General features: G+C 54.6%; 1 protein-coding gene and 1 pseudogene across 5 annotated transcripts in view; one reads left to right on the forward strand and one right to left on the reverse strand.

The window, feature by feature from the left end:
• Positions 1-297: 297 nt before the first annotated feature.
• LOC118883570 lies at positions 298-812 on the reverse strand (annotated as a pseudogene).
• A 5,796-nt stretch (positions 813-6,608) lies between these two features.
• Positions 6,609-19,471, forward strand: part of RPS6KA1 (ribosomal protein S6 kinase A1) — a 35,693-nt gene continuing 22,830 nt past the window's right edge. Inside the window, exons 1-4 of one of the 5 annotated variants that reach the window (XM_036859743.1) lie at positions 6,644-6,779; positions 11,024-11,102; positions 11,453-11,498; positions 12,857-12,901. In XM_036859743.1, coding sequence (XP_036715638.1) covers positions 12,899-12,901 — 3 coding nt within the window. In that variant the 5' untranslated portion in view covers positions 6,644-6,779; positions 11,024-11,102; positions 11,453-11,498; positions 12,857-12,898. Of the gene's footprint in view, positions 6,780-7,314; positions 7,653-11,023; positions 11,103-11,386; positions 11,499-12,856; positions 12,902-19,471 lie in introns of all 5 variants that reach the window. The other 4 variants (XM_036859733.1, XM_036859751.1, XM_036859759.1 and 1 more) reach the window with 4 other exon arrangements.

Here is a 19,471-nt window from a genome sequence, read left to right on the forward strand (position 1 = left end):
TATCTGTTGATGACCAGCTGCTTCCTCTTCTGCCTCCAATTCCATTCCCATCTCTTGCTGCTACTATATCCACCTCTACTTCCAGCTCCCATTCTCTGTAACCAGCAGCAACAAGCTTCTGTTCCCCCCACCCCTGTCCCTGTCTCCAGGTCAGTGGAGGAACCCACTAGCTAGTTCTCCAGTAGCCCTGGGACTGTCCCATCTGGATGCTCCCATTTTTCCTCTTCTTCTCTGACTACCCTATCTTTGGCCTCATTCTTCTTCTTCTTCTTTTTTTTTTCAGCATCCAAAATCTTTTTAATAACAAGGCAGGATCTGGGGTTGGTTTTTGTAGTGGCAACTGGCCTGTCGGCCTCTGGTGCTCTTGAACTTCCAGCCCTTGGAACGTAGGGTTTGGTGTTCCTGAGGTCTTGCCGAGATGCCTGTACACCTCTTGGCCTTTACCAGAGAGTAGGCCAGCGGCACAGCCCTTGGGAGAGTCCAGGGCCAGTTGGTCGAAGGTGAGGATCTTGCCCCAGGCCTTGGGGATGTGGCTCCGGGGGCAGTGCACACACCTTCAGTTCGGGCACCTACTGGGCATGCACATCATCAGTTTTAGTCCCTATAACCACAGCTGTTTTGCCTTCCCCTCCAGGAAGCTTCATCTTCCGGATCATCTGGGAAAGGGATAGAGGCCACCAGTTGGTGCAGCTCACGAACAACCTCTTCAGCACAACTTGACTGAAGGAGTTGGTTGGTCTGGCCAGAAACCTGTACAGCTTGACCAACAGCCTTAGGTAGCTGTCCTAGCTCTTGGCCTCATTCTTTTTTTATTTTTTTTTGGGCCTTGCCACGCAGCTTGCAGGATCTTAGTCCCTGACCAGGGATTGAACCCATACCCCCTGCAGTGGAAGCATGGAGTCCTAACCACTGGACCACCAAGGAATTCCCTTGGCCTCATTCTTTTTTTTTTTTTTGAGTAGGAAACTTTTTTTTTCTAGTATTTATTTATTTATCATTTATTTGTTTTTGGCTGAGTCGGGTCTTAGTTGCAGCATGTGGGATCTTTCGTTGCGGCGTGCAGGATTCTCTCTAGTTTTGGTGAGCGAGCAGGCTTCAGAGCACGCAGGCTCAGTAGTTACAGTGGGTGGTCTCTCTAGTTGTGGCGTGCAGGCTCCAGAGCGCGCAGGCTTCGCAGTTGTGGCATGTGGGCTCTCCAGTTGTTGCGCTGTGGGCTCAGTAGTTGCAGCACGTGGGCCTAGTTGCCCCGTGGCATGTGGGATCTTAATTCCCCGATCAGGGATCGAACCCGCATTCCCTGCATTGGAAAGCGGATTTTTTTACCACTGTACCACCAGGGAAGTCCCCACACAAGCATATTTTGAAGGCTTGCCATATGTCAGCTGTAGCCAGCGAGATAGCAATAAACAAAATAGACAAGTCCTACCTCATGAAGCTTTGTTCTAGTGGGAGAAACAAACAATAGACAAACAGGTAAATATACAATATGATCCCTGGTAGAGAGGCATGCCATGAAAAAAAGATAACATAAGATGATACTATCAATGGGGAGCTATCTTAGATAGGGTCAGTCCTCTCTGAAGAGGTGACATTTGAGCAGAGGTGCGAATGAAGTGAGGGAGCAAACTCTTGAGAGCTGAAGAAAGAAACGTTCCAGGTGGAGGGCACAGCAGGAGCAAAGCCTGAGGTGGGAGTGTATGTGGCATGTCAGTGAGCAGGCAGCAAGCCTGGTGGCAGGGGGGCAGTGAGTGAGTGAGTGGTAGGAGAGGAGGGGGCAGGGGGAGTAGGGGGCCACATCCTGTGGGACTTTGCAGGCTCAGCAAAGTCCTTGGAGTTTGTTTGAAGTTTGTTTGATGGGGGAGCTACAGCAGGGTTTCAAGCACCTCCATCCCTCAGACCTGGATGGGGCAGACAAGAGAATCCACCCCCTTACTTGTTCACCACTACCCACCTCTGCATACTGAGTACCCGTGAAGCCCCTTCTGGGCTGACAGTGTAGTGAAGTGAATAAGAGCACTGGATTTTGAGTCTGAGAGAATTGGGTTCCCAACCTAGCTGTAATACTTACTAGCTGTTGGACCATGGGCAATCTCATCACTCCTGAGCCTCAGTTTTCTCATCTGGAAAATGGGGACAATAATTTCTGTCTCATGGTGTTGTTGGGGTGACTGGATGAGCTCTTGCCTCTAAAACACTCACAGTGCCAGGCAGGTCACATAGTTCTCTCTCAATCAGCTGTCATAGTTGATGATGATTACTATTTACATGCTGACCCAAGTTCTGGCATTTTGTAATCACTTGTTAAAGGAAACTGCCATCATGATTGTTCCCCTCATGCTGTTCCACCTGCTGCCAGGAGACACGTGTGCCAAGACCCTCCTCTACTGAATGGCCAAGAAAGAATAATGACAGACTCTCTTCCTGTGGGGCAGGGCCCATCCAGGACCTGTGCTCTTGAACATTATAGCAAGCACATGCCCAGGTTGCGGTAGAAGGACCTAAAACCCAGCGCTCACCCTGTCAGCTCAGCCCCCTGCTTCATGCCAGAATAACTTCTTCCACAAGGTACAGAATAAGAACCTCACTGTGTCCAGCAGAGCCCTTTCACACTTATGAGTCATTCCCTTAACAAACACCTCAAGTGACTGCCCAGAACAGCCTGTTTTCACCCCATTATGAATAATAATAATAGCTAGCATTTATCCACGACTCAAGAGTGTAGCATTTCAGAGCATGAGGATAGATTGCCTGGGTCTGAGTCCTAGATTTACTGTATTGTAGCTAGATGATGTTGTACATATCACTTAGCCTCTTTGAGCATCTACTATGTGCCAGGCAGTGTGTCAGGTGCCAGGAAGACAATGAAGAGCCAAGAAGACCCGATTACTGCCCTCTCACAGCTTCCTGTCTAATTGGAGAGCTAGATGTTAATCAGGTAATCACAAAAACAAATGTAAAAGTACACCTTGAGGAGCACTAAGAAGTATCCATTGCCATGAGTGTATATAACAGACAGGTAAGGGAAGATGTCCTGGAGGAAGTGATTGTGGAGATAAACTGGCTTGAGGAAGACGGAAGACAGTTTCAAGAACAAGGAGCAAGGGCTTCCCTGGTGGCGCAGTGGTTGAGAATCTGCCTGCTAATGCAGGGGACACGGGTTCGAGCCCTGGTCTGGGAAGGTCCCACATGCTGCAGAGCGACTGGGCCCGTGAGCCACAACTACTGAGCCTGCACGTTTGGAGCCTGTGCTCCGCAACAAGAGAGGCCGCGATAGTGAGAGGCCCGCACACCGCGATGAAGAGTGGCCCCCGCTTGCCACAACTAGAGAAAGCCCTCGCACAGAAATGAAGACCCAACACAGCCAAAAATAAATAAATTAATTAATTAATTTTAAAAAAAAGAAAAAGAAAAACCACAGAAGTGAGTCACTTCTGTTTAAAAAAAAAAAAAAAAGAACAAGGAGCAAGGCCCTGGGGCAGTAGAACTGAAGGAAAGTCAGTGTGGCTGCAGCCTAGAGAGAAACAGAGAAAACTGTGAGCTGAGGCTGCAGCAGGATCAGCACATTGTAGGCTATGATTGGTCTCTATAGCTCTCTGCTGAGTGACTGCAACAACCCTTCAACAGTGATGGGCAAGCTGACCTGCCCAAGCTCCCAGGCAGGGCCCAGGTGTCCTCTGGGCAACCCCCTTTTCCAGCATAACCCACTCATAACCCAATACTCTTGGGAGAGAGGACACAGGAAGTGAAACATTCATAGGAAAGCACAGTCACTACTGGGTCCTTAAATTGAGATGATGCACTTGATATGGAATCCTTTCCTGTAAGAAGGGGAAGGAAGAGACCAGGAGCCCCAGGAAGGGGGCAGACTGAAGGTAGAATCACTCCAGTTTTCCCCTCACCCATGCCCCTCCCACCCATCCACCTCATTTTCCTCACCCAGCAGTCCTTTGCCCTCATTCTCTAGGTCTCAATGTCTCTTCCCAAGTTTAACTTAAACCAGCTTGCAGCCAGATATTTGGCACCTGTGTGCAATCTGTTCTGAGCCCTGAGTAGGATGACTAGATTTAGCAAATCAACAGGACACCCAGTTAAATTTGAATTCAGATAAACAACAACCATTTTTTCGTCTAATTTTTAGTCTAAATATTACAACGCTAGCCGTGATCAGCAGGGGTTGGGGCATCGGAAACTGGCTCCAGGCAACTGACACTAACACTGATGTCAATAACAGCTGCCAACTTTGGCCCAGGTTGCCTCCAGTTTAGCCCTCATTAAGGAGGTAATAGAGTGAGTGAACAAAAGAATGAACTCTAGGGACTTCCCTGGTGGCGCACTGGTTAAGAATCCACCTGCCAGTGCAGGGGACACAGGTTCGATCCCTGGCCCGGGGAGATCTCACATGCCATGGAGCAACCACATGCCGCGGAGCAACTAAGCCCATGCGCCACAACTACTGAACCTGCGCTCTAGAGCCCGTGCACCACAACTACTGAAGCCCACGCACCGCAACTACTGAGCCCGTGTGCTGCAAGTACTGAAGCCTGCACACCTAGAGCCCGTGCTCCACAAGAGAAGCCACCGCAATGAGAATCCGGCGCATCACAATGAAGAGTAGCTCCCACTCGCCACAACTAGAGAAAGCCCGTGCGCAGCAATGAAGACCCAATGCAGCCAAAAAAAAAAAAAAAAAAAAAAGGAATGAACACTGGGCCTAGACTACCAGGGTTGTCTTTCAGCTCTGCCATTTTCCAGCTGTGTGACCTTGGAGGGACCCAGAAAATAAAATGCTTAACTTCTCTGTCCTTGGTTTCCTCATCTATACACTGGAGATAATAACAGCACCTACCTCATAAGGTTGTTGTGAGGATTAAATGAGTTTACAGGTAAAGTGCTTAGAATAGTGCCTGGTCCATAGTAAGTGCTATGTTAATGTTAGCTCTAATAATTTATCTAATCACACCAGACTGAATGTAAACTCCATGAGAACAGGGACTTTCTTTTGTTCATTGCTATATCCACAGGAACAAGGAGCAGGGCTGGTTTATAATGCATGCTCAAGAAGAGGGCCTGGCTTGTAATATATAGCCATAAATATTTATTGAATTAAATCTAGTCCTCAGGATACACCTGAAAGATTGGAATTGTATTAATAATTCCCCTTTTACAGATAAGGAAACAGGTTTAGAGACATGAAATGAGTTTTCCAATGTTAAGGAGGTGGCAGAGCTAGGATTCAAATCCAGATTTGTTCGGTTCCAAAGTCTTTTCCACTCAAAAATTCACTTTAACATCTGAGGTGCTACCCTTGGAAAGTGATGGAACAACAGGAGCATCTGGATTTAGGAGAAATCCTCATTGACTTTGATTTTTTTAAGTCCTAGTCTGTTCCCCATCTGCTGTGTAACCTTGGGTAAGTCGCCTTATCTTTCTGAGGCTGTTTTATGATGCGTAAACTAGGTGGTGGTCAGGATCCAAGGAGATCACATATTGGTGAAGCCTGACCGGAAGAAGGCTTCTGATACACAATCCTGCTTTAGAGCAGCTTTGCAAATGGACATCCTTCCCCACCCATGGAACCCGAAAGCCCATCTCTCCACTCCCCTACGCGTGAATAAATCTCATCACACCTGAACACTTAACACCTCTTTAGACGGAGGCTGAATCTCTCCGGGGGAAATCTCTCTCCCTGGCCTCCCTGCACTCCAAGTGCAGCCCAAGTGTCGGTCAATCCTGGGAACCTGGTCCCTGGTCTCCTCAGAGGGGGCACAAGCCCAAATGAGCCCAGAGCTGGGCCTGCAGTTGGGAGAGATTCGGGGGAGACGGCTTGAAAAGAGCAAAACATGCGTATTAAGACATCACTTTGGAGGCACTGTGGGTCCTGATGGTGGCGAAAGACTTGTACCCTACCTGGAGCCGGGGCGCAGAAGATCCCAGTGTCGCCTTCCGGGGCGGGGTTGGGGAGTCCTAGGGCCTTGTAATGGGGGGAGTAGGGCCCAGGCTCCTTTCTAGCCTTTGCCTGGGTCAGGCCCAGGACATTCAGTGTGTGTGTGTGTGTGTGTGTGTGTGTGTGTGTGTGTGTGTGTGTGTGTGTCAGGCCCAGGACATTCAGTGTGTGTGTGTGTGTGTGTGTGTGTCAGGCCCAGGACATTCAGTGTGTGTGTGTGTGTGTGTGTGTGTGTGTGTGTGTGGCAGGGGGAAACAGCCCCCGCTGGGGGGAGAAGGAACATCTGGGGAGCTATTCCAAACGAGGTGAGTGGGGGAGATGGGTGGCCCTGGCGTGGTCCTCTCCGGGGACCAGGTTTGGGAGGGAGGAGCCAGGAGGGCCTCTTCTGGGCTGAGCAGAGCGCGGGCCCAGAGCTCGCGGTGAAGGCGGGGCCCGCACTCTCTTCGCGGCGGGGGCGGGGGGTCCGCGCTGGGAATGCCGCGCCGCGGGGGCCGGGGCGGGGCTTCGTTGGCCCCGCCCTTCGCGCAGGTAGCCAATGGGCGCGGCGGCGCCGGGTGACGGAGGGAGCCGAAGTGCGAGTGCCGCGGCGGCGGCGGCGGCGGCGGCGGCGGCGCGGACGGCCCAGCCAGAGCGAGAGGGTCTCGGCGGGGGCGTGGGGGCTAGGGGGCGCGGGGACGAGGGAGCGCGGGGGCGCGGAGCCGGGGACCTCGGGACCCGGGAGGCGAGGCGGCCCGGGCCGCCGGTGGAGCGCGGGCCGCCCAGCGGCAGCGCGATGCCGCTCGCCCAGCTCAAGGAGCCCTGGCCGCTCATGGAGCTGGTGCCGCTGGACCCGGAGGTGAGTGAGCTGGGCGGGGGACGGGCGCTGGCGGCCGGCGAGCCCGAGTCCCCACAGGGGCGGGGCGGCCCGCGGCGCCTCTGTAGCCTTGCGGGCGCCCGCGAGGACGCGAGTGCCCTCCGATCTCTTGCCCCCTCTCCGGCTCCACCCCCTTCTGCCCCGGGTGTGTGTGCGCGAGGGACAATTCCGCCACAGCGCCGAGAAACCCCTTAGCCCGGAGAGGGGATCCCGTGGTGCGCTGAGATCTGACCCCCGCCTCACCCCACACACCTAGGACCTGTACCGGGAGCTGTCGGAGTTTCCTTCGTTAGGGCAGACGGCCAGGGCTGGGGTGTCAGATGTCTCGGATTCTACAAGAGACAAGGATCATGGGACCCCCCCACTTCTCCTTGATGTCTCCCAGCGCCCTACCCCAAGAGCTCCCGCTTCTCGGCTTCTGACCCTAGAAGGATTGTCCCTCTTGACCCTAGCAGTTGTGGAATTTGGGGTGACACCGCCCGTCTGGGGCTGAAACTCTTGGTTTTTTTTGCCCTAGCCTAGGGTCAGAGGACACCTGTGTCACCTGCTCCAGGCTGGGGAGAAGGGAATGGGGAAAAGCCCTTAGACGTTGTGAAAATTATGCCTGGAGATGAGGAGGACGTTGGTTCCTGCACCCTCCCATAGGAAGGACTGGACCCCTGGAGAGTTTGGCCTCTGCCTGCCTAGCCTCTCCCAGAAGCACCTCCTGCCCTCTGAGGATTCTATGGTGCTAGGCCCTAAGCTTGCAGAAGGCCAGCTCTTCCTGTGCCCTTTGACTCCCAGGGTCAAGGTCAAGCCCATCTGCCAGCAGATGGAGAAAAAAAACTTTTCCCTCAGCTTCATTCTGGGAAGGAGGTAGGTGATATTGCCTTTCCAGAGGGGATGTGGGGATATGCAGGGAGGGTATGGAAACCTCAGTGAGCCTGGGAGCCAAGGTGATTTTCTTCTGGCTTGGGCTCGGAGCCCCTGCTTAGATCCCCTCCTCTGCCCTCTCTTAACTGGGGCAACCACCAAGTGCCCTGCCTCTCAGGGCCACAGGTTGAGATCAGAGTGAGGATCCCTGGTCCCCAGAACCCAGGGTGTGCTGCCCCTTTAAAGGGATGGTCATGGCTGACACTGGCTATTGGAGGGTGGGCGCATGGCAGGATTAGGTAGCCAACCTGAAGGCGCAATTTGGAGTAAATTGCTCTGGGATCCCTGCCATGGGGTTTTTACGGGCCCTGCTCAGTTCAGAAGTTCTCTCGCTGACTCACCCTCTGAGGTGAGGAACACTGCCCTCTGCAGCCCCTATCCAGCGCAGCCCACCCCCCAAGGACTGGGGCACAGAGGGTCGGGGAGGTGCTCAGAGGTGGATTCCTTTGCCTTGGCATACCCTTGAGACCTAGGCCTCCCTAGAGGAAGGCGGACTGGGAGGGGCCAGGGAGAGATTTAATCTGAGGACTTACCATGGGTTATACTAGTAGCGAAGAAAGACACCCAGGAGCTCAATTCCCAGTCCAGGGCACTACTTCCTGTTTCTCTTTGGGGAATCCTGGGGCAGGGGCCAGGTTTAAACAGGAAACTCAACTCAGTTTTAGTACTGCTGCAGCTGAACTCTGAGAGGAAGAGACTGGCTTATTTCCTAGGATTAGGGGGGCTGTGATTTCTTTAGGAGCTTCACCTTGGAAACACTGTGTGACCCTCAGTCAGTCTTTAGCCTCTCTGGGCCTCTGTTTCTCCAATGGCCAGGGCTGGGTTCTGGCCCCTGCTTTCTGGGCCTGAGAGGGTACAGAGTCCCGAGTACCACTGCCCATTTTCCTCCTCCCCACTCCGTGGAGGTGCCAGGCGACTGGGTGTTATTGTTTGGGTAACAGGAGCCATGGGGCAGCCAGGGCACGGGTTGGGTTGTTTTCACTGGAGAACAGGGCCTCGCTGTTCTTAGCCCAGGTGACATGTAAGTGATACAGCAGCCTGACCTGCAGGTACAGGCGCTGCCGCTGGCTCCTGGCCAGGAAGGAGGCAGGCAGAGGGGCTGGCGGGGGCATTTGGCAGAGGCCTGGGATCTGGACTGCCCTGCCCTCCCCATGACGCTGCCGAAAATGGGCTGCTGGGAGGCAGGGCCTAGGCTGGGGTGTGGCCCAGGTGGAGTAAACCCATTAGAAGTGTGGTTGACGATTCTGCCTGGGCCTTCCCTGGCCTTGCTGAAAGCAGTAACCTTGACCCCAGGCCCAGCCTCGCTGTGTACAGAGCTTCATTATGTGCCACCCACCCCACTTCACCGCTGTTACCTTATTAAAATAAAACAACTCTCAAAACAACTTCTCAAGGTAGGGATTATTACCCCCATTTTAATATGGAACAGCTGAACTCAGAGAGGAGAACTGGCCTGTGAGTTAATGTCAGAGTCGGAATTGGAACCCAGATCTCTTGTTGTCTCCAGCCTAGTTGGGGGAGGCTTAAGGACAGGGAAGAGCTGGGATCAAACTGGCCCAGGTGGAAGGTACTCCAAGAGAGGCTCCGGATGTTGGCAGACTCTCCTGTCCAGCCTTTGCTGAGGGCTGGTGGTACCAGCCGGCCCTGGCACCTGGCCCCCAGCTTCCAGCAGCGTGCAGGGCTGCCAGTGCTGAGCTCTGAACCCAACTCCTGGGGCTGCTTCCTGCCTGTGGGGCACGTGCTGTCTTTGTCCATCTGCTGCCCGGCCTCTCCAGACGCTGCCCTGGCCCCTCTTCCCGAGACAGATCTGGTTGGGTGGGAAGGAAGGATGCTTGGTGAAACCCAACTCTGACCTCTGGGGAAGGGGCACAGTGGTCTGGAGGCCCTCCGCAGCTGTCCCCATGAGTAGTGCTCTCTGAGGAAGAGGGAGGAGAGTGGGTCTCCATCCTCCAAGAGGCCAAAAGGCCTTTCCTGTACCAGACTTTTTAGACAAGGTCTTTCATTCACTATTCTGCAAGGTCACTATCATTGTCCTCTTTCGTTCATTCATTCATTCATTCAGCAAATATTTATTGAGCACTTATCATGTGACAAGTACTAATCCAAGCAGCAGGGTACAGCTGTGAACAAGATGGGCCTGCCCTCACAGTACAGATGAGGAAACCGAGGCTCAGAGAAGTAATGTGACAGACACGAGGTCAGAGTGAGAGGCTGGCAGAGCTAGCATTAGTGGCTGTGTCTTTGTGGCTGCAGACCTGTGTTCTTTCCACCATCTGTGCAGCAGTCAGGCCAGAGGGGCAAATGAGCCCTGGCTTCCCAGGACCCTGGCTCTAAGGGGGGGAAGCTCACCTGTGGTCCTCTTTGCACTTCCAGTCCTTTCTCCAGGGCTCCCCATTCCCCTCTAGAGACCTTGTGCAACAGCTCTTACAGACATGGGGTTCCATGAGGATGGCATCCAAGCCAGAGACCCCTGGACTGGAGGCAGCCACATAGGGCCTGTGGAGCCCCCTGAATCCTCCAAGATACTGCTCTGTAAGCGCACACCTCTGGGTGCACCCACCACCCCCTCCCCTCCCTCATCAGGGATTCAGGCTTGCAGCCACATGACTCTGGGTCATGGCCCCATGTCTTAGGGACCACAGGTAAGTCCCTCAACTCTCTGAACCTCGTCTGAAATATGGGAGTAATAGAACTTTCTCTGGGGAATTCCCTGGCGGTCTTGTGGTTAGGACTCTACACTTCCACTGCCGGGGGCATGGGTTTGATCCCTGGTCGGGGAACTAAGATACTGCATGCCGCATGGCGTGGCAAAACAAAAAACAAAAAAAACTTGCTCTGGCCTCCTTGCTCTCTTTGCTGGGTTGAGCTTTCATTTGACAGGCTACATGCTGGACCCTGATCTGGGTGCCAAGGAGATGATGCTGGACAAGTCATGGCTCCTCCCTGAGTTCATCTGCAGTTTGCTCGGTGCTGTGAGGCCCAGAGGAGGGAGGAAAGGACTTGAGACTGTGTAGACAGAGGAGATGACATTAGAACTGAGTCCTGAAAGAAGACCAGGGGTTTGCCAAAGTGACCAGGCAGGAAAGGTTTTCTTGGTAGGAGGAGCCACCGTGCAAATGCGTGGGGATGTGAAACAAGCTGGTCTGTTCAGGGTCTCAGGTTGTTCAATTTAGCTCCATAATAGGGCCTGATAGTAATAATGGGGATTGTTTGTGGGCCAGTTACATGCCAGGTATATGTATTTTACAGACACTATTTTGCTTGCTTCTTACAGCTACCCAATGAGGTACATTACTTTTATCCCCATTTCACAGATGAGGAAACTGAAGCCTTGAGAAATGAAGTAACCTCAGGGTCATGCAGGTGGTAGAAGCCAGAATTTGAACCCACAAGGTCAGGTTCCAGAACCCACATTAATCACCTATGTTGGGCAGTTGGTGATGACGGCTTTGAATGCCATGCCAAGGAGCTGGGACTTTATCCTGCAGGCAGTGGGAAGCCATGGAAGGGTTTGGGGCCTGGCACATAGAAGGTTCTCAATAAGGAGTGAGTGAGTGACCAGGGGAGTCGATCACTCAAGTGTAACGATTACAGTTGAGTTTTAGGAAGGGTGAGAATTTGGAATGGGGGAGGCTGGTGTATAGGCCTTTGTTACCATCTGGGGGAATTATGTCAAGAGTCTAGAATGCTGGGTGAAGTGGAACTCCATCTACAAAATGCATCGTGCCTCCCCCTCCCCCCAGCCCTGGTCGACCTGGTCCTTCTCCCCAGGCTTCTGAGAGATGACAGGTATGTGCATGCGTGCGTGGTGGGGCCTGTAGAACACTGGCCCCTGGGGAGGATTAGGGGCATTAAAGGGGCTCAGGGGGCAGGATGTCCTGGGAGCGACAAGGGGAGGGCTGCTCCAGGGGCAGGGAGATTATGTAACGGGCAGAGCACAGCTGTGCCTGCTGCTGCCGAGCAAAGCCGCAGCTGCCCTGTGGACCCGGCCCCTGGCTCCAAAGTCCTGGATCTTCCTGGCCTCTCCACACTCTCGCTGTGCAGGAGGGGTGGGGACAGCTTCTTTCCGCTTCCCAAGGCCCAGATGGGGTAGGTTACTCACCTCATATCACACATGAAAGGGATGGTGTACCCCAGGGTGAGTAGCACCCACCTGAGGGTGAGGTCTGGGGGCTGGAGGACTGCCCAGGGGCGGGCTCCAGTGCCTGCCTCTCTGCAGGTAGTTCCCCTAGCTGGGCAGTGGGCTGCTTTTCCTCAGTCCTCTTTTGAGCACCTCCTGGTGTCAGAGACCGAGTTTTGAATCCCCACTTACCAGCGGTGTAACCTTATGCGCCATCACTAGGCCCATCTGCGCCTCAGTTTCTTCCTTTGCCAAGTGGGACCAGGGCCTGCCTCCCAGGTCAGGAGGGTTTAATGGTGCCACAGGTGTGAGGCACTGAGCCCAGTGCCGGGCATGTGGCAGGGGCTCGGAAGAGAAAAGCTGTTAGCACCAAGCCCTAATCTCTGCCCTCCCAGGGCTCCCCGTCTTTTAGGAGGGGCAGGCCCGTGTGTAAATAGTCCCTGCGTTGTGATAAGTGGTAAAATGAAGGATCGCAGGACCGTAGTGGAGCAGCAGTGATTCTGCAAGGACAGGGAGGGGTCCCAGAGCAGGCAGGGCCAGGGTAGCCACCATCACTGGGCTGGACACTCTTCCAGACTTTGTTTCCTTCAGCCCTTGCATCAACCCTGGGAGGTGATGTAAATACCCTCCTGCTACAGATCAGGAAACTGAGGCCTCTTGAGTTGGTTAATTGGCATGCACAATTTGTCTGTGGCAGAGCTGGGAGTCCTTTCCTTCTCACTGGGAGAAGGTGACATTTGAGCTGAGCCTTCAAAGATGAGGTATTTGCCAGGCAGAGAGCCTGAGGGAGAGATGCCGGGAAATGGTCTGTCTGAGTTGTGAGAGACTGTTGCAGGAGCCTTGATGCCTGTGCCCTCCCTGTGAGAGTGGAGGTAGAGAGGACACAGCCAGAACTCCCGCCCTCACCTCCATGGCCCCCTAGCTACTGGGAGCAGCCAAGGGCGGGGGTGCCCCATGGGGTCTATCTTTGCTTTGTGCCACTCTAGTAAGTTTGACAGTGTTCCCTCATCTCCCTTCTCTTTTCCAGAATGGACAAGCCTCAGGGGAAGAAGCTGGACTTCAGCCGTCCATGGTAAGGACCAGGGCTAGCACCAGAGCTAGGGACTGTCAGGGGTGGGGGGACCATTTGCATGGAGTGGAAGAGGAGGGAGGCCTGCCCTCTTCCCCCCCGGGTGTGAGGCCCTTTGGCCCAGCTCAGCCTTCCTTCCTTCTCTGGTCCCACCTAATCCTCGAGGCAACGCTGTGTGTCAGGATTACTTGCTCCAACCTTCCTATTTCTCAGGTGAGGGGACTGTGGCCCAGGCAGGGTCAGAATCCAGGCTAGAACTCTGGTTACCCATCACCCAGACCAGGACACTTCCTCAGTTTATTTACTCATGGCAGCTTGGCCGACTGTATTGAGAGGGTGAAGGGGTGCTGAGAGAGGCTCAGGTCTGCTGGGCCTGATGTGGGCCTGGAATCATCTGGGCACCTGGTGCTGGAGGGAACCTGGTGGCCTCAAATCTAACCAGGGCCCAGTGCCTGGCATGTGGCACACAGGCCATTTCTCAGGGATCCCACCTCCCAGCCCCAGGCTGGCTCCCTCTTCTCTGCTCTCTCTGCTTCCCCTGGGTTCCTCCCTTCAGCCCCTCAGCTCCTGTTACTGGTTTTGTGTGTTGACACAAGTGCCAGGTCTGGGTGACAGTTGTGTGACCTTAGGTGGGTTGTTTGTTTCCTCTGGGCCTGGGCTTTCTCATCTCCATGTTGAGCTCCTCCAATTCTCGAGGAGCTGTGAGGTCACAGAGCTGCTGGTTGTGGAGGGGCTTTGGAAGCCGCCAGGCAGGACAAAGTGTGGATTCTGGCAGTAGAGCCAACCTGAGTTCGAGCCCTGGCTCCACCATCACCATTTGACCAGAAGCTTCTCAAAAGTTTCCTCAGCTGTAAGTTGGGAATAATAGTAACCTACTTCTCAGGAGTGACATGAAGGACAAATGAGGTAGCAACTGCCTGCCACACAGTGACCTCAGCACCAGCAGCGTGAACGCCCTGCTGTATTGCTCAGCTCCACTGCCTGTTAGTGGCCACACCCTCCTGGCCTGGGTCTGCCTGGGCACCAGACCATGAGCTCGACCTTTGAGATAGACCCAGAGCTGGTCCTGATGTTTGCCTTGACTCAGCCTCCTAAGATAAGGGAGCTGAGCTACCCGGGGTAGGGCAGGCTGACGGAAGTAGGCTCCCACCCCCTCCTTTTTTTGGTACTATGGCAACCTTGGACCACCAAAAGGAGGCCAAGTGGTGTGGACTGGGCCCCTTGGCTTATCTCAGCCCCATGTCTGGAGAATCTCTTCCCACAAAGGAGCTGCCCCTGGTTGCCTAGTAACAGAATGAAGGGGCTGTAGGTCTCCAGTGAAGACCCAGGATGTTCAGATCTTGGGGCTATGGTTCTGGGAGTTGCAGAGGTGCTTGCAGCTTTGAGGGAGCTGGTGGTGAGTGCAGCTTCTCACCTCAGTGCTAGAGAGGCTGGTTGGGAAAGGGCAGGAACTTACCCAGGCGGGCAACCTACATTTGATCCCAAGCCTGTGACTCCTTCTTGCTCTAGAGCAGATCCTGGGGTGGGAAGGGAGACGTGGCTGGACATGATGGGTCAGGGAGAACCTCGAATGCCATGTTAAGGGAGAGAAAGCACCATAACAGGAGCTTTGCATTTGGTTCTCATAACACCCCTGGAGGTTAACTCTCCCCATTTTACAGATGAGAAAATTGAGGCCCAAGGTCAAATAGCTGGTGGGCGATAGGGTCAGGTCTTGCTTGACCAGAGAACCCACACTCCTCCCAGCCCAGGAAACACACTGAGTGCTGAAGAGGAGGAGCATTGGGTCCCCGTGACCCCAAGTTCCATCATTCCTCAGCACCTGCTCATTCACCTTCTCCATTGCTCCAGAACCTCCTAGCATCCCCAGTGCCCACTTCTGGGCTCAACACACCAGGGAGCGCTCAGCCTGTGGTCAGGACCTCATCCCTTTGTTCAGTGGAACAAGCTGGCAGCAGGCTGGTTTATTTTTTGCAACATCAGACTTTCAGTGCACCCTGCTGTAGCACTGGGGACCCCAAAATGAATTCAACACCCACCCTCAGGGAGTTCCCAGTGTTGGGGGAATGGTAGTAACAGGAAAGCTGTGTGGAGGCCGCTGTGATGGGGAAGAACAGGCTGTGGGCACCTAAGACCTCCATTCTGCGCCAGGCCTCATAGTGGGCAGTGAAATATACCACCTTCCTACATGTCTCTTGGGGGCATGATGAGATGAGCGCATCCCGGGGAACCCAGCCAGTGGCATCTGAACTCAGGGCTGAGCGTGGACCAGAAGGACAGTCACTGCTCTGTGTGGCAGAAGAGGAAGAGTTGGGGTGGGCCGTGGGGCACCAGGTCACCTTCCCTGCAGAGCTGGCATTTGGCTGGGCCTCAAAAGGCAGGATTTGGGCAGCTGGAGAGAGAAGTGGGCCTTCCAGGTGGAGGAGAGGCCTGACTTGGAGAGGGACTTCGGAGGCAGGCGCTCTGAGTTCAGAATCCTGCCCCTCTTTCTTGTTTGCTGTGTTACCTTGGGCAAGTGATTTGCCCCTCTGAGGCTCAGATGTCTTTTCTGTAAAAGAATAGAGTCCACCCCTCAGGGCCACCCAGAGGAGGGAATGTGATGTGTATAAAGTGAAGAATCCAACAGGGTGTGAGGCATAATATTGGTGTTTAATGCTTGTTTATTTTATCCATTTCAGGCAGAAGGGGAGATTGGGGTTTTAGCAGCCATAGTGAGGACTGCAGTCTAGGGTGAGAGCTCCTGGAGTGCACCTGGTGCCCTCAGGCATGCTGGGGCTCCATTCACCCTCCCTCCCTTCCTGGGGGTGGACTGGGTGCCCCAGGCCCCCTCCCCGGCTATCTCCGGAGCTGGACCCCTTTGAAGCTCCTGCAGGTCTATTTTGAGAGCTGAGCGTCTCCCCCCTCCCCTCCTCTCTTCCTGTTTATGAAACCCTGATCCCTCCCGGATCCCTCACGCTCCCCCTGGCTGGAGCTCAGGCAGGATGTGACTGTGGACTTCGGGGAGCCTTGGGAGCTTCAGGTGTTGGGGGGAACTTCCCTGGGACTGGCCAGGGCAGCCTAGCCCACCCTCCCAGCACCTGAGACCTGCTGGGTTCTGTCCCTTCAGCCTTCCCAGAGGAGACCCTGCGGCAGTAAGAGTGCCCGTGTAATCCAGGGAGTTCTGTTTACCACGTCCCTTTGTTTCTGTGGCCCATTTTGCTTCTAGAAACAACCTTTTGAGGGTGGAACAATCTAGTTTTGACCTCTATTTTATAGAAGAAGAAACTGAGGCTCAGACAGGGAAAGAGGTTTGCCTGGGAATACTCAGCTAGTGAGTAGATGGTTCTTAACTTCCCACGCTGTACTCCTGGCCTCAAGCCTCTTTTCCACGCTGGTCTCTTCCTACACGGAGTGTCTAAATTTTTCCTCCTTTCTGCCTGGCCAACTCCTGTTCATCTTCAGGGTCCAGCTGGACTGCCCTGTCTTCCTGGACCTCACCCCAGGCAGATAGTTAGAGCCTCTGGGCACCTACAGCACCTTGACTGCACTCTGTCCCAGGATAGTTGTGTTTTGTTATTGTGTATTTATTTTGGGGAGCTGCCTGAGGACAAGGCCAGAGTCTGCCTTAACATGTGCGCCTCCTAGTGTCTGTTCCTGGTCTGAGGACAGAGCAGCGGGCCAGTAGCTGTGAGTGGTTTCCAGAGGGGAGGCAGGCTGGCAGGCCTTGCAAGGAAGGTGATAATGAAATGCTTAGAGTGTGGGCTTTGGAAGTAAACAGGTTGATTTTGCCCTGAGCTCTCCCCCTTTCTGGCCATGTGGCCTTGGGCAAGTCACTTTCTATCTGAGTCTAGTTTTCTCCTCTCTGAAATGGGATGACAGTACTTCCCTTGGAGCTAGGACACAGGGCCTGGCAGAATCCACACCAGCAAAAGTTGAGGGAAAGAATGACTTCATGCAATAAATGTTCAATTAATAGGCACAATTCTCATTGTCATTCCATGCCAGTCCTGGCCTCGGGCCCAAAGCCAGCTCCCCTATCAAGGATGCCTGGGAAATGTAGATCCCTCCTCACCTGCCCAGAGGCATGCTGGGAGAGGCGTCTGGGGACATCTGTCCCACCAGAGGGGGCAGTCCTGGGAGGCCCTGCAGATGATGCCAGCTGGGGGAGGGGCTGTTGGTGTCCGTTAGGGCCAGAGATCAGCAGGTGGGCTTGGGGTGCAGCTGCTGGAGGGAGGCCCAGTGTGGGGACCCTACGGGCCAGGGATCAGGTGGGGGGGATCTGGGCTTCTCTCCAGCTGCCTTGTGGGAGGAAGTAAATAAGAGGAAGTATCTATAGGGGGAATGGGGCAGGGACCAGGGGGTGGGGTCTGGTGCTGTCCTCCCTACTCCTGCCACCAGCGGCCTCACAGGCCCTGCACATTCCCTTCAGTGAAGGCAGTTCCGAGATAGTTTCCTTCCTGTTGTCCCTTCCTGTACCCTGCTAGCCATGGAGAGTCTTCCTTTGCTTCTGAGGGATGCAAGGGTTGGGGGGGCCCAGCCAGCACTGGCCCAGAGAGCTTTGGGGCTCTCAGGACTGCCCCAGCCTCCAGACCCCAGACGCTCCAGAAGAAGCTGGAGTACAGTGAGAGGCCTCAGTCTAAGGAAGCATCTTTCACAACACCCAGCAGGCCGTCATCAGACAGTTATTGGAGGCCCTGTAGGGACTGGAAGGGGAAGTTCGGTGTACGTGGGAGCGTTTCCACATAGGGGATGTCTGTGGAAATGGTTTCCGATCATCGGACTGTGTGCATTTGTGTGTGTCAGTTTCTGTGGGTGTAATGGTGTGAGTGATGTGGTGAGGCCATGTGGCAAAGGGCTGGGCCTGGTCAACCCCTGCCCCATGGCTACCTGCTCCTCCTCTCAGGCCTCTGTGAGGTCCATGCTAGGGCCTTCTGCCCCCTTGCCCGTCCCAGGGCCCTGGGCTGGCAGGCTTCTTAGGGCAGGGTGGTGCCTGCTCTGTGGGCTGCCATTTTGGGTGGGCCCAGCCATGGGAAGGTCACTACGGGGGAAGGAGTGCCCATGCTCTGGACCGGGACGGTCAGAGATGGTGGCCTTGGTGACTTCTGCCCCCCATTCTCTCCAGGGGATGTTGGCAGGTGTGGGGTACCCACTGTGTCACTGCCTCATCTCCTTGTAACTTCTGTCTGTGTTCTAGTCTCCTTTCCTTAGGATCAGAGGAGATGAGGGGTGTCTCTCTGGGCCCACCCTGGAGCCCTGGGTTTGGGGTCTGCACTGTCCCCTCCTTAGCAGGGGAGCCTAAGCCATCTTCTGTCCCTCCTCCCTGCAGAGGGGGAAGTGAGAAGGAGGGGGTCAGGGACCCTGCCTTCTGGGCCAGGAAAGCTGAAAAAGCAGAAGTAAGGGGAGTAACTGGGCCCTGTGGCCGCCGGCTTGGGCCCCACCATGCAGACCCCAGCAGATTTCCCCAGAGTTGAGAGAGACTCACTCCCCTGTCCCAGAAAGGTGAGCAGAGGGTTGGCCTGCCTCCAGCGGGGTCTGTCATGACTCTGGGCAAGGAATGGGTTTGGGGGTGGCTGTGTCCCCTGGGGTTTCCGGGTGACTGCCTGTGTCCCCAGGGAGTGTTCTCAGTCAGAGGCAGACAGACAGGTGGAGATTCAGACCTCAGGACGGGGTGGGTAGAGGTTGCTCTGTGGTCTTGGCCCTCCCCAGCCCCTCTCTGAGCTGGGCTTTCTGCCTGTCCCACCCACTGGGTTACACTCAGGGGCCTGATTAGCCTGCAGCTTTTTGTGACTGCAGCTTCTGTGGCTGTTCAGGGTCCCCTGAAGATGGGGCTGTGTCTCTGAGGGTCAACATCTAGAATGGGAAGTCCCCAGACTGTCCTGGTACTAAGGGAGCGGGCAGGATTGGAAAGGCAGGACGTGGCTCTGACTGACTTACCTGCCCACGCTTTCCTGGTACTTGAGGTCTGCTGACCCCAGGCCAGGCAGTAACCAGGGGAAGGACTTGGGTTTGAGCTGGCTCTGCCACCTGTTCACTTTGAGCCTGGGTGAGTCACTGTCCTGTGGGCCTCAGTTTCTTGTTCCTGAAGTGGAGGATGACAGCTTTGGGATATTTGGATCAAAGCCATCAGTTTGCACTCAGGAGACATCCATCTCGGTCTCCAGTGTCTTGATCCTGGGCCTCTCAGGCCATAGCATGGGAAGGAAACTCCAAAGAAATGGAATTCCTCAGAGATGAGTCTGCCACAAATACCAGACTGCTCTCCCAAGCGCTGCGAGTTTGCAGGTGATGTCCCCTCACCGCTTTCCTGCCCCCAGGCACACCAGCAAGAACCTGGAGGTCTTCCCTTAAGCCCAGGGTCTGACTCTCGGGATGTCTGTGTGTCTCTCCTGCCTGTGTGTCTGCCCGGGGTATCTGTCAGTCTCTTTGGGCCTCACCGATGCTGGCTGCTGCCCACCTGCCTCTGTTGTTGAGCTCCTGTCTCTGTCTCCACCTCATGAGTGTCTGTCTTCACCTGTTGGGTACATGTCACGTGCTGGGCGCCTGTTGGGTCGTGTCCCCTTCTGTCTCTGCCTGTTGAGTACATGTCCCCATCTG

The sequence above is a fragment of the Balaenoptera musculus genome, chromosome 1, assembly GCF_009873245.2.
Source record: "Balaenoptera musculus isolate JJ_BM4_2016_0621 chromosome 1, mBalMus1.pri.v3, whole genome shotgun sequence".
NCBI classification, from domain to species: Eukaryota; Metazoa; Chordata; class Mammalia; order Artiodactyla; family Balaenopteridae; genus Balaenoptera; species Balaenoptera musculus.